The sequence below is a fragment of the Bombyx mandarina genome, chromosome 11 (assembly GCF_030267445.1).
Source record: "Bombyx mandarina strain Sakado chromosome 11, ASM3026744v2".
In the NCBI taxonomy this organism is placed as follows: Eukaryota; Metazoa; Arthropoda; class Insecta; order Lepidoptera; family Bombycidae; genus Bombyx; species Bombyx mandarina.
In genome coordinates, this window is record NC_143218.1 from 16325670 (window position 1) to 16339606 (window position 13937).

At 38.7% G+C, this 13937-nt stretch overlaps 1 protein-coding gene across 1 annotated transcript; it reads right to left on the bottom strand.

The window, feature by feature from the left end:
- Positions 1 to 1332: 1332 nt before the first annotated feature.
- LOC114243281 (E3 ubiquitin-protein ligase MARCHF6) lies at positions 1333 to 13922 on the bottom strand. Its single transcript, XM_028174708.2, has 10 exons — positions 12593 to 13922; positions 11722 to 11973; positions 11228 to 11428; positions 9828 to 10013; positions 9124 to 9252; positions 8368 to 8458; positions 6033 to 6217; positions 5711 to 5895; positions 3135 to 3324; positions 1333 to 2898 (listed from the first exon to the last, which is right to left on the bottom strand). The coding sequence occupies exons 1-10, from the start codon at positions 13667 to 13669 to the stop codon at positions 2770 to 2772; spliced, it is 2625 nt and encodes an 874-aa protein (XP_028030509.2). The 5' UTR covers positions 13670 to 13922; the 3' UTR covers positions 1333 to 2769.
- Positions 13923 to 13937: the final 15 nt, after the last annotated feature.

Genomic DNA, 13937 nt, shown 5'->3' on the forward strand with positions numbered 1-13937 from the left:
ATTTCTATACTTTCCCTAAAATAAAGAATAAATTGCGTGGACAGAGATTTTCATCACCTGAACAAGCTGTGGACACCTACAAAACGGCCATTTTCACAACAAAACTGCCGTATTACCTACCTGCCGCACATTCTCAGGCTTTATAGAACGTTGTGTAATCAATATTTGAAGCTATAAAAAGTATAAACAGTACAATTTGGATTACTGTAAAAGTGCAGTGCTTATGATCGCGCTAACTTTAAAAAAATCCATGCCAATATTCTTTGGACTATTTCACATAAATCATGGTGAGACTAATGTTATTGAATTTTTAATAGGATCTATGAATATTTTTTTATCTATATATAGAATATCTATCTTTCAATGTTTTGTGCTAGCAAAATTTTGTATTTTATTTATATGCCAGAGACGGTCATTAGTTTGTTAGCTAAACGAAACGCAGCACGATTCCCGAGAGATGGCAGCACGATTGCAGTATCGTCGGAACTCGGCTAACTTCGTGCTACGACAGAGCCTATCCGATGGAGGCGCGTAGACGCCATTGCACACTTAGCAACCAGCCCTCTCGAAGTGCGGTGCCTCCGTCCTAAGAACTCTCATTAGTTTACGTTTGCTAACATCAAGAGATTTCTTATCTGTTCTAAGACAACAAACGTGATTGGAGTACTCAATATTTCTCTTAGCTCGATCACCCTATTCGCCCCTACGATGTCTGACGATGGTTTTAATAATTGTGGCTTCTCCGACATATATTTTTGTTCACCAAATCAGTTGAATTCTGTCTTGAAATTATTAGCAGAAAGATTGAATACACCGACCTTTGATACGTTCATCAAGTTGCCTTCACACAGTGTTGTAACACACTTCAGCCTATGGTAGGTAACCTTGATGATACTTGAAATAAAAGATTTTTATTTTATTTTATTTGTATTTATTTTTTTATATTCATAAACTAGACATAATCTAGACACATGTTTTCTTGCCATTGTAAAAATATTTCAATAATTTTCATCTGTTGAGTCAATTAAATAATTCATTTTTAAAAAAAACCACTAGTGACTAATTTTACGATTCAATTGATCAAAAGAAAACTATTTTTTAAGTGTTATTTTCCTAATTTCGTGATTCAATTCAAAATTGAGTAATATTCAACTTTCATAAATTATTATTGAATAAAACATTCTAAATGAATCAGTTACAAACTTGATAATGATACCAAAATCTTGTTACTTATCCTCAACGTTCCTTCAAATCTAAAGGCAAAAATAACATATTTTACCACAATCTAAAATATACTAAATAAAAATGTAATATTTAAATAAAACTATCGGAAGTTTCGAATAAAATTTAATACTAAATAAACCACAATAATTATTTACATCAAATTGATTTCATTTACAAATTGTTATAATTCTAAAACATTTGAATACGCAATCAATGCGGTACATGCTAATTGTTACTTCAAAATTTGGATCCTGTTAGTCTAATAAAAGTGGCTATTAATATTGTCTGATGAAGGAAAATTGATTTATTTTAAATGGACATAGTACATTACTGTTTTTATTACTTATTTTACACTGTGTTGCTATTGAAATTACTATAATTGAAAAATAAAACCGATTGTTTTAATCTCATGGCATAGCAATTGTATACATGTAACAATTAACATGCACAAATTGAAACATAAAAAATTGACTAAATTATCGGTCTATAACTGAAAAATGAGCAGTGTAGGTTAAATGACTAAATTAAAACGTTTTTTTTTTAATCTTTTTAATTTCTTAATCTCTTCAAATCAACCAAATTCCAAAAGCTTGTCCCTATGTGTAGCCTAATAAAAAATCCGTACGCGACCCAAAACTAATTTCTAAACGTGTCTACGACGAGAGGAAACCCAAAAGTTAGGATGATATCCGCGTTGAAATTTCTACAAAAATAAATAAATTACTAATTTATGGAAATAAATTGTGACTTCGTACGACGAGAACGGACATTGTTCCTGTCATTACAGCGATGCCGTTACAATCGCTCCTTAAAGTGAGCTTGTACTGACAAGACTTTTAAAAATGGAAGCAGTACATTTTTTTTTAAATTTCAATTAGCCTAATAGTATAGTCTGTTACACCGCCGCCTGGGAAATATCGTTTTTTTTTTTTTTTCACTGGAAGGCAGTGGTGTAACAGACGGGCTTTTTTATTAAACCCCGTATTCGTGCTAAAACAATTTTGTACTGTTATTACTGAGGACGATACGCGTGCAACACTCACTGCCGCTTCGATCGACCCGCGGAACGGTGCTTTGTTAGAGTAGCGATTTTTTTTTTTTTAGGAATTCTATGACCTGGTAACTAAGACCTTTAGGTCAAAGTAACGATTTTCCGGCGACGCGCCGACGACGACCGTTGGCAGTTAAGGTGACAATAAAATTTTCGTTGTATTAGAATAGTTCAGAAGAGAAGGTTAGAGAACGAGGTGAAGACGGTAAAATTTATGCTAGTAATTAATACAAATTGAATCGTATATAGATATTTTTAAAATTGCTTTTCATTATACAGGTCGATGTGGGAACAAATAAAATATCACTTCAATTATTTTTTATCTTTTTGTTTCCTTTACTAAAAGCAACCTTTTTATTTATCGTTCTTAATGTGAAAGGAGGAAAGTACGAGAGAAGTTTCGACTTCAGAATCGTCGAGAAAACGCCGCTCCTAGACAGAGGCCCTTAGAATGAGATCGATATAAATTTTTAGAGGCACGGAGCGAACAGGCTTCAGTTTGTCGACGTGACGGCACTGCTGTGCTGCTGCTTCTGTCTCCGGTGATCGTAGTTCACGAGCCGCTGACCTACCAGGTACTTGTCGTTCTTTATGTGTTCGTATAGTTTTCTGAATTGGCGGATCTGCGAATAAAGATCCGTTCGTATTTATTTAATACTAGCTCCATAGATATCTAATACTATACTAGTGGTCGCCAAGTAGTCGAAATTCGACTAGAATTAATTGAAATTATAAGTTTGAAAATTATTAAGGTTCTATTGTCAAATACTGTAGTTACAGATCTCGCCAAAACGTAACGTTTTACGTAACATAGATATTATATAGGCGGTAGTGGTGGTGGTGGTGGTGGTGGTGTTACCTGGAAGGCCGCTAGCGAGGCGAAGAGCGCGGCGAGGAGCAGCGCGGGGTAGAGGCGGCGCACGAGCAGGTTGCGCTGGGCGGCCCCTGACACCAGCACGGGCGCCACGCTGTGCGCCGCCGCGTACGGCACCGCCAGCGCCAGCCCCAGCCACCGCACCAGCGGGGCACCCACCGACCCCACGATAAACCTACACACACACACACCATCAAATTATACCTATTGGAACCACACAAACAAACAACAATGTTCAAAAAACAAAGAGCTACTTAAGTTAAAAATGAATAATTAAATAGTTAGGCGATATATTATAATCAACGTTACTTGTTGTGCAAATCAATAAGCCAAAGAGCCGACATACACAAATAAGAGATTTCGCGAATAACAAAACCGTCAAAGCAGCAATCAATAGGACATCTCAGATATATATTCATCTCTTTCCTGCACTAAATCAAACTGATGTTCCGGCATTCGCACGACAGAGATGTTTAGATTTTTCTTAGCCCATCTCGAAAAGATTCGAAATCCTCGTTTCGCACTTAAGACGTAAATTTAACTAAAAACGATAATTCAAACATTTTTTTTTCTCCTACCTACGCCGAAAGTTCGGTTTTCCTCCCGCTGTACAGGGAAGAAAGTCTAACTTTTCCTCCCGCTGTACAGGGAAGAAAGTCTAACTTTTCCTCCCGCTGTACAGGGAAGAAAGTCTAACTTTTCCTCCCGCTGTACAGGGAAGAAAGTCTAACTTTTCCTCCCGCTGTACAGGGAAGAAAGTCTAACTTTTCCTCCCGCTGTACAGGGAAGAAAGTCTAACTTTTCCTCCCGCTGTACAGGGAAGAAAGCCTAACTTTTCCTCCCGCTGTACAGGGAAGAAAGTCTAACTTTTCCTCCCGCTGTACAGGGATAAAAGTGTAACTTCTCCGCCCTGGGTACTGACAAGTGCGCATGCGCGTTAGTGTCTACGTCTACTCTCACGCACCTAAAATTCTCCGCCATTGTTGTGCTCGGGTAATTTGCAATATTGTGTTTAGTGTAAAGGTGAAATAAACAAAAGGCAATAAAATTTAATAGTGAAAGTATTAAACAAATATGAGTTCATCAGATAGTTCTTATTAAAAATTAAAAACAGTTCAATTGTTTTTTATGAGTATGGGGAGGCTCTACCCCCCCTACCCTCTGCCAGGGCTTCGCCCCTGGACCCCGGCTCGGTACTCTACGAACTTTCGGCCTGGTAGGAGAAAAAATAGTACGTGCACCGTGGGAAAAAAGCAGGACATCTAATCCCGTGTGTTTGTCATTTTACACCCGGGTGGAGATGACCTACTTTTCTCCCTTGGTGCACAATTTACTATTTTTATTCAAGCAATGAAAAAATATGTAGTATATTTTTCACATTCAAATAAAGTTGAACCACGAACTAAAACCTACTATATCATACGTACAGCGTGTTCGTTGTTTATTAGCGTTTCTGTTAGTATCACGTTATTTTTCACATCACATGTGGTGAAATTACATTTTTTTTTCCTACCTAAGCTGGTAGCTTTGAGAGGCTATTCCAGCGTAACCTTAACTAGTAGGTGAGCTCACGGGGCTCAAACCTGACGACGTTGCTAACACGAACCCTAACAAGAGCCGTGCTTCGCAGAATCTACCGCCGGATCGGAAACGCGACCCACTGAGAAGAACCGGCGAGAAACTCAGTGGGTCTGAGAGTTAATTTACTCGTCGAGCCCTTCGTCGCAAGCGACGGGTTCGACGAGAACGGTGATCGGTGCTTGAAGTACCTAGAAGCACCGTTAGTGGATCGGGAGGATCCGAGATGACGTGTGAAATTACATACCAACCGAGAAACGTAAAGGTTGCCTAGTTACTTCGAAAAAGTTAGACGTCTCCGCGCTACCTTGTCTTATCAATACGCGATTCCTAAGATACGCCCACAGCGTCACTAGATATGCAAACATTTCCAAGCTCTTTCTTCAAACGAGGCTTGCGGAGAGTACTTTTTATTTTTTTATTGCTTAGATGGGTGGACGAGCTCACAGCCCACCTGATGTTAAGTGGTTACTGGAGCCCATAGACATCTACAACGTAAATGCGGCACCCACCTTGAGATGTAAGTTCTAGGGGTCTCAAGTATAGTAACAACGGCTGCCCCACCCTTCAAACCGAAACGCATTACTGCTTCACGACAGAAATAGGCGGGGTGGTGGTACCTACCCGTGCGGACTCACAAGAAGTCCTACCACCAGTGATTACGCAAATTATTATTTTGCGGGTTTGATTTTTAATTACACGATGTTATTCCTTCACCGTGGAAGTCAATCGTGAACATTTGTTGAGTACGCATTTCATTAGAAAAATTGGTACCCGCCTGAGATTCGAACACACGAGATACGAATGCACCGGACGTCTTATCCTTTAGGCCACGACTACGTACTTAATGGTAGGCAGCGGCTTGGCTCTGCCCCTGGCATTGCTGACGTCCATGAGCGACGCTGACCACTTACCATCAGGTGGGCTGTGAGCTCGTCCACCCATCTAAGCAATAAAAATAAAAAAACAAAAATAAAACTAACCTTAAATCCATTTCTCTGATGCCGTCCCGGTACGCTTTCTCGAGGGCACGGCGCATGCTCCAATCGGGTCCCATCATCGTGAGGGCGCACATTATCTTCGTATACAGCACGCCCAGAGCCCAATCTTGCCACACGAATAACACAGGGGACTGCTCCAAGGGAACGCTCAGTGGTATTACGAGAACCTAGGTAGAAAGTCAACTTAAAGACACACACCAAAGACCGATCTTCGAAACGAAAAATATTATGAGATATAATTTAAGCTATCAGCTTAGGTAGGAAAAAAAAATGATCCAAAAGTGTAGGTGGTGTTGCAACTGACCAGTTCGAGCAGCAAGCCGAACATGAGCGGCACCAGCCCGAGCAGTAGCACGGCGGCGAGCGCGGCGCGGGCGGCCGTGCGGGCCCACACCGCGGCGCGCGACCACAGGCCCCCGCGCGCCCCGCCCCGCGCCCACCCCGCCGCCGCCACGCCCGCCCGCCCCGCCGCCCAGCTCACGTACATACCTGCACAGGACGTGGTGGATCCAGGAGCTCTTTTTTTAAGTAATAGTTTAAAAAAACTAAAAAACACGCTGTATATAAAATTCAACTAAAAAATAGAAAAAAATAAAAAAAAAATTAAAATAGTGTAAGAAAAAAAAAAATTTTTTGTAAAAAAAAGCGTGGGGCGCATGGTGTTCTTAGTTATAAATATTTTTCTGACAGATATGAGTAGAAAAATTATTATTTCAATAATATCTTAAAAATCACCCCACACTTTTTTTTTAAATAAAATATATATTTTTTTACATTATTTTCAATTTAAATTTATTACAATTTATTTTCTATTTTTTAGTTGAATTTTATATAAAGCGTGGTTTTTAGTTTTTTTTAAACTATTATTTATGTTTCATTTTGAAATTTTCTATAAAAGCGAGTTTTTAACTATTAAGTACTTTAACATCAATTCCTGCCTTATCGACTATAGATAAAAAATATATAAATTGGTAAAAATCTTATTTTGCAAATTGAATAATGGAGTAATCTTATCAAATTAGTGTATTGTCATCGGTCCTCGATAAATCTACAAAGTTTGAATGAAATCTGGCCAATAAAGTGGGTCAAAATCACGTCTAAAGGAGTCAGTTACAAACATACAAACATACATACAAGTGAAGCTAATATAAAGCGTGTAAAAAGGAAACTGTGGCTGACATTGAGTCTTTGAAGAGAGACGAAGAGAGACGAAGAGAGACAGAGAGAGTGAGTGAGAGTGAGTGAGAGAGAGTGAGAGTGAGTGAGAGAGAGAGAGAGAGAGAGAGAGAGAGGGGGGGAGGGAGGGAGAGAGGGAGAGAGGGGGAGGGGGAGAGGGGGAGGGGGAGAGGGGGAGGGGGAGAGGGGGGAGAGAGAGAGAGAGTTCAAGTCGTCGTGGCCTAAAGGATAAGACATCCGGTGTATTCGTATCAAGCGATGCAATGATGTTCGAATCCCGCAGGCGGGTACCAATTTTTCTAATGAAATACGTATTTAAGAAATCTTCACGATTGACTTCCACGGTGAAAGGAATAACATCGTGTAATAAAAAACAAACCCGCAAAATTATAATTTGCGTAATTACTGGTGGTAGGACCTCTTGAGTTCGCACGGGTAAGTACCACCACCCGGCCTATTTCTGCCGTTAAGCAGTAATGCGTTTCGGTTTGAAGAGTGGGGCAACCGTTGTAACTATACTGAGACCTTAGAACTCATATCTCAAGGTGGGTGGCCGCATTTACGTTTGTAGATGTATATGGGCTCCAATAAGCACTTAACACCAGGTGGGCTGTGAGCTCGTCCACCCTTCAAAGCAATAAATAAAGAGTTTATTTTATAAAATAAATAGTAACAAACGATGTGTGTTTCAGCTACTTAAGCCAATTCTGTTCTGCCGTGCTTTAGAAGTAAATCGTCTTTTGTTTTATTCCGAGATTGTAGTTATTGTTTTTATTTGATTGTAGTATACTATATGAAATGTTAATGAATGTAAAATGGATGCAAAATCTGAAGTAAATGAAATAAATAAAATATAGAGACGATGCATTCAGGAATGCCTTAGTCTGCCAAGCCAAGTTTTGTTCGCGTCGATTCGACTTTTCGATATGAACAAACTGTTTCATTTTCATGAAACCTACATCCAGGGAATAGGAACATACGCTACGTGCATCTGATAACAAAATATATTATATTGGCAAGGCAAACAAACGGAATTCGATCGAATTATCGATTATTTTATGTTATCTGATCGTTTTAACCGAGTTTATTATATTCGTTTAAAATTATTTTTGGGACGATGCAGAGGGGTACCCTAACCGGGAAAAACGTCCGTAACGTAAGATTTTTATTAGTAATGCACACAGTGTACGACTTAACTTTGAAATAACGTACAAAAAATAACATATTTTTTTATCATTCATTGACCACGATCTCAGAGCGTTCGTTTGCGCAATACACTAACTCTTATGCAAACAACCGTGAATGAAGTGTACCACAATAAGTTCGCACGCTGCCGAATGACCGTGGGTTGTTGCGAAACCTCCAGTTTTATTTTCTTTATACCTCGAATAGAATTTAAAATTAATATTTTTATAATCCGGTGTCCCACGACACCCCACATCTTTTTTTTTTTGTTTACTTACCGCATGCAGCGGTATACAGTTCGTGAACTCTCTCAGCCGCCTTAGGCATCCACAGCGCCATTACCTTTCTGCCGATTGCTACTGGAATTACCTGAAATTAAAATCAAATTGTCACACAAAAAATCCTTCATTGATCTAGCACTCACAGGCGAATTTCCTAACGTAAAAAAATCATTAATGTAAAAAAAACTGTCGAAAATAATACATTGTTTCTGAATAGCTGATGATACACTATTTCATTTTACGTTTTATAGTCAAGACGTGATAATTGTAAAAAATAAACAAACTCAAAGTCGGACCTCAAATATGAGTATAAAAATAAGTAAAGACAAAACAGTTCAATACCTTTTTCTTCTCTGTTTAACGTCCTGTAGTATTTTTTATTCTTTCAGTAGCTATTGACAAAGTTAGTAAAAGGGATTTAATCTAATCTAACAAATGAATCTAAGTCTTGATAAATGGTGATAGTGGACAAATTTCGATGATTGAACAAACACCGGTGTCTATTATTACGATAAATACCTAAACCTAAACATATATAAAATATTTAAGATTTATAGTTGTTCTATTAGAATCGATTTTGATCGATTATAATTCACAATCGATCGAATTTCACAATCGATATGAAACAATGTATCAAAGAATGATTATAAAAGTTATTATGAAATTTTACCATTATTTCACAATTAACCTCAGAAACATCAATCGTTAGCATAATTGAATATTCTAATTGAACAATAATAACGGTAGACTTACAAGGGTCATTGCACTCGCTAACACGAGCGAAATAGAGACCAGCACAAGCAGCGCGGCCAACCTCAGCGGGAACCACGACACGCGGACGTAGGGCTCCACCGCCGCTGGACCGTCGCGACGCATCAGGGCCTTGGAGAAAGAGACAACATATTAAACTGTTACCGAGGCGTATTTGAAGCACGCACCAGAAGGTACCACCATATCGCTCTTTTCCACCGCGAAGCAGTCACTTGACCCGCCTTTAAGAGTAGGACAGGATTACAAAACGTAATTGAAACTTTCTCATGTCTTAAGAGAGACGACGCACGGTCTATGGGCTTATCCGAATAGCACACATCATAAAAGTAAAAATTATGGCTTATTCACATTTATGGAAAATGTTTTTTTTTTCGTTTATATTATCGCACTCATGACTTAAATGTCTTAGTTACCGGGTCATAAACTCATCATGTAACTAGGAGATGTATGGAAATGGTAGTGCAAGGTAGAGGGGGAAGAGGTCGACCGAAGAAAACATGGATAGAGTGTGTGAATGCGATATGAGAGAGAGAGCAGTGAGTGTTGAGATGACGGCTGATAGAAGAGAATGGAAGAGAAAAATTAGCTGTGCCGACTCACCTAGTGGAATAAGGTGAAGAAGAAGATTATAGCACTAGTATATGCCTTCCTATTACACTGTCTATAAAAACAATTATTCAGCTTACTTGATGAGCGACACCGAGTTGATGAGGCAGATGTGGGGGCGGATTAGGATCAGCCTGTCGCGATATCTCGCCAAGCAGATACGATCTCAAGCCGAGGAGACCAGAAGCGCACACGCACCAAGTTCGCACCGCCATCTTTAACCACGTCCTCGTGTGAGATTGCTCCAGAAGAGCTGGAAGGATCACCTGCCGAAAATAAAGGCGGTTAGCTATTTGTTATCGTCGATTGACAGTCTTCAATACTACTTGTACGATTTTTTTTATTGCTTAGTAGAGTGGACGAGCTTACAGCCCACCTGGTGTTAAGTGGTTACTGGAACCCATAGACATCCATAATGTAAATGCGCCACCCACCTTGAGATATAAGTTCTAAGTATAGTTCCAACGGCTGCCCCACCCTTAAAACCACCCTTAAACACATTACTGCTTCACGGCGGAAATAGGCAGGTTACCTGCCTCTCAAGAGGTCCTACCACCATATTTGACTTGGCTAACAAAATATGAATATACAACTGCCTACAGCTTTTACTGCTACATTTATGCAAAGTTATAGTAAAACTTTAATACATGTTTTCTAACGTTAGGACCTTTTTTTTATTGCCTCTAAAAATTTCTTCTTAGTAGACAGAGTGTAAGCTGTTAGCATTGCCAAGTAGTTACCAGCAAGTAAGTCATACGCTCATCTCCTACAAATGGCTTTCATAAAGTTCATCGACTCCGCTTAGCTACTATACAAATACATTTAGGATTTTCGAATAACCTCGAATGACCTTTATTCAATTAGATTACTGTTTTAGTAAAAAAAGATTTAAAAATCACTTAATCACATTAAACAATCATTAGAATTATTTAATGCTGTATAGAGTAATAGTTCATTGATTTAGGACCGTTATAAATGTAAAGCAACAATTAAGTAGTTTACTTTAGTGAATCATCATTAAAATTAATTCGCATTTTAAATAATTGTTCTACTTCTAGTTTCGATTTCGGGACCTTTATACACAAATAGCTAAAAACAAAGCTAGATATGGAAGTGGCGTGTTCTCCGAATATTTATACACACTCAGTTATAAACCGCAATGGGTCTATAAAACATTACATCAAGCAATGTAAATGAAAATATTGAAATGTTCCGAAATCAGAATAAACATAAAATGCAAAGAATATCAATGTCTGAATTATAATTCATGAATATCACCATGTTCTAATGAAAGTATGCACTTCAAACGGCGTACTTCCTTCAAGATATTATATGATATAATGTGGTTGACGATATTATTCCTATTTGTTTCAAAATGTTTCCAATTAGTGAAAATAATTAGTGACAATATTCATTTAAACCTCCTCAAAACATTACACTGAAAACATATGATTTATCATACAACATATTTAAATCTTACCTGAAGCAGAAGAAGTTCCAAACTTAATTCATTGACTGGCGCTTCTGAATGAACGGAGACAGTGTATGGCAGGAAACCGGGCAGCACATATTTAATGACCCTTATTGGCATCCAAAGCATGAATAGTACTGCTGAGCCAAAGATCATGGCTGACAACACCAGCCTTCTGATGTGACACATGACAGACAAGTGAATCATTTCCTAAAAAATATTGTCAAATTAACTTTTGCATTATGTAGTACTTTTTTTTGTATTGTGCACATTTTGTCTTATTTGCAATTTGTGAAAACTGAAACCTAATAAGCAATGATCTGAACATTTTTACTTTGTATATGAATACTTGAACCTGAGTTCGAAATCAAAATCTCAAACAAATCAAACGAGAAAGTATCAATCAAGCTATTTGAAGAGCATTTCAGGATAATTTTATGATACAATTCATTATAGAATGTTTTGATACTTTGAATTTGCTATTTAATATTGGAATAACAAACCTGCACTGGACTGAAATCAGGATCGTTCAGATTCTTCAAGAACCATAACACTCCCGGTCTCAGCACTTCCCTTAGTAACAGCACAAATGACGCAAAGTAGTACACATAGACCATTCCGACAAGCCAATGTATAAACATCAATGTCCAGGGAGCCGCCTGAAGGCTTGATTCGCGGTCTTTGAGTGTCGCATCAAACATGGAGAGAGAACAGAGATCCAACCACCATCCACATATTAGAGGGATCACACCTATCTGTAAAGTAAGAAATATGCAAACGTTAATTCAGAATTTTCCTACGGGCAGGATGTACAGGCTGCATGAAGAGGTATCACCATCCTATCATGTGCTCCTGTTTGAAAGATGGAACAGCTATTCTAACTATGCTTTCGGTATCAAAGTTAAAAGTCACAAATTTATGTTATCTATGGGCTTCTGATTTATGCCTAGTGCATATATTTTCCCACCTGCAATAATGAAAAACGATCACACGTACTTTTCAATTGTGCATATAATATTATGCATACTCAGAACAGCTCAGTTAAAGATATTGTTAATGACATGATGATTGTATCTGCTGTTTAACAACTTAACTTAAAACTCCTAGACTAAAAAAAACATATTATTATAAAATTTTCCATTTTCAACTGTCTATATTGGCTGTAAGTGATGTTATTATGGTTCATTGGCCTTAATAAAAATAATAGGATAACATTTAATGAGTAAATAACAATAACCGTATTACTACACTCAAGTTGTATTTGGCAGTCAATTGATATCTTTTTTGAAAGATAAAAATCTAAAAACACATTTGGAAATGTAATTTTAATTTAGTTATCAATAATTTATATCATAATTATAGCTGCAAGTTTACCTCCATGACTGAAAGCAGTGCAACTTTGACTACAACGTAGCAGAATCCTAGTGCTTTCTTGGCACTCCTTAGCCGAAACAGAGCAGCTAAGCCATGAAGTACGGCAAGTATTGCACCAACTAACACATAGCCAGCCAGTGCTGTCAAAGGTCCAGCATAAGGACCTTCTGTTGCTAATCCTGCTAAGGCAGCCCCAAGTCGTCCTATGTGATAAGGACAGAATGCAAACACCACTATAAACAGAGTGTTGAGGGATACCACCCAAAACACATGCTCTAGAAAGACCATGGACCCATCAAGACCTAATAGTCGGGCCCATGTCAATTCTTCAGCAGCAGCTCTATCCCATTCCATTGGATTCCAATTCGCTTCATCGCCCACTAACGGTTCTTCACCACCTCCTTCACCATTACCGTTACCAACTCCGTTACCTTCTTCACGAGCTCCACCGTCATCCCCTCCAACTTCATTAACTCTTTCATTATTATTTTCAGGCTGTACAAAATCCTCTGGTGGGGGAACTGGTATATTTTCTCTTTCCATCCAGTCTGGACCTCCACCGTGCATTATTTGTTCTCTCAACCACACAAGTCCAATAAAAGAGAAAAGTGTACATGTCACAATAAAACATCCTGAGAAAACATCTTTGGCAAGATTCTCAGCAGAAACAATCTCAAATGGTAAGGAAATAACTGGTCCCAGGGAGCCTGAGAACAAGCACCTATATGTCCTGCAAGCCGTAAGCGGTACGATACCGAGCCAGGCTAAAGCCACCAGGGTGTAATGGAGCCAGTCCTTTACGGCTGACGCAACGGACATCACCAGGCCGCCCACTACATCGCGGATAGGCAGCCTGCGAGGCATGTCCGGCGAATATATCGGCATAAAAGAAAAGCGATGTCCGCAAAGCTCGCAGATTTCCTTCCGAGAGTATCTCATCCATTGTACCAAGCATTCCTGATGGATCCATTTAATCGAACCGGTACATATGCAAGGGTGGAATAAAGGCCGATCCGACGTTGCCTCCGAGCGACAAAACCGGCAGAAGTCGGCGCCGGACGAGTCCGAGTCCATCATTATCTATAATCCAGTTTGTCGACTTGATCAACACTGTCGAATAACAAAATCTGGTGCTTGGAATTCTTCTATTAAGATATTTATTGAGTTTGTAACTAATAATTATGACACCACACAGAGCGAAACCCAGCTCTAAAACAACACAAAACACAAATTGACGACACTTTTTATCGAAGATAGGAAAACTTGTAAGTAGGTAGGTAGGTACCGAACATATTACATTTTCTCTTTGTTTGACAGCAGCAACCAGTGCTGCCAATTTCAGAAA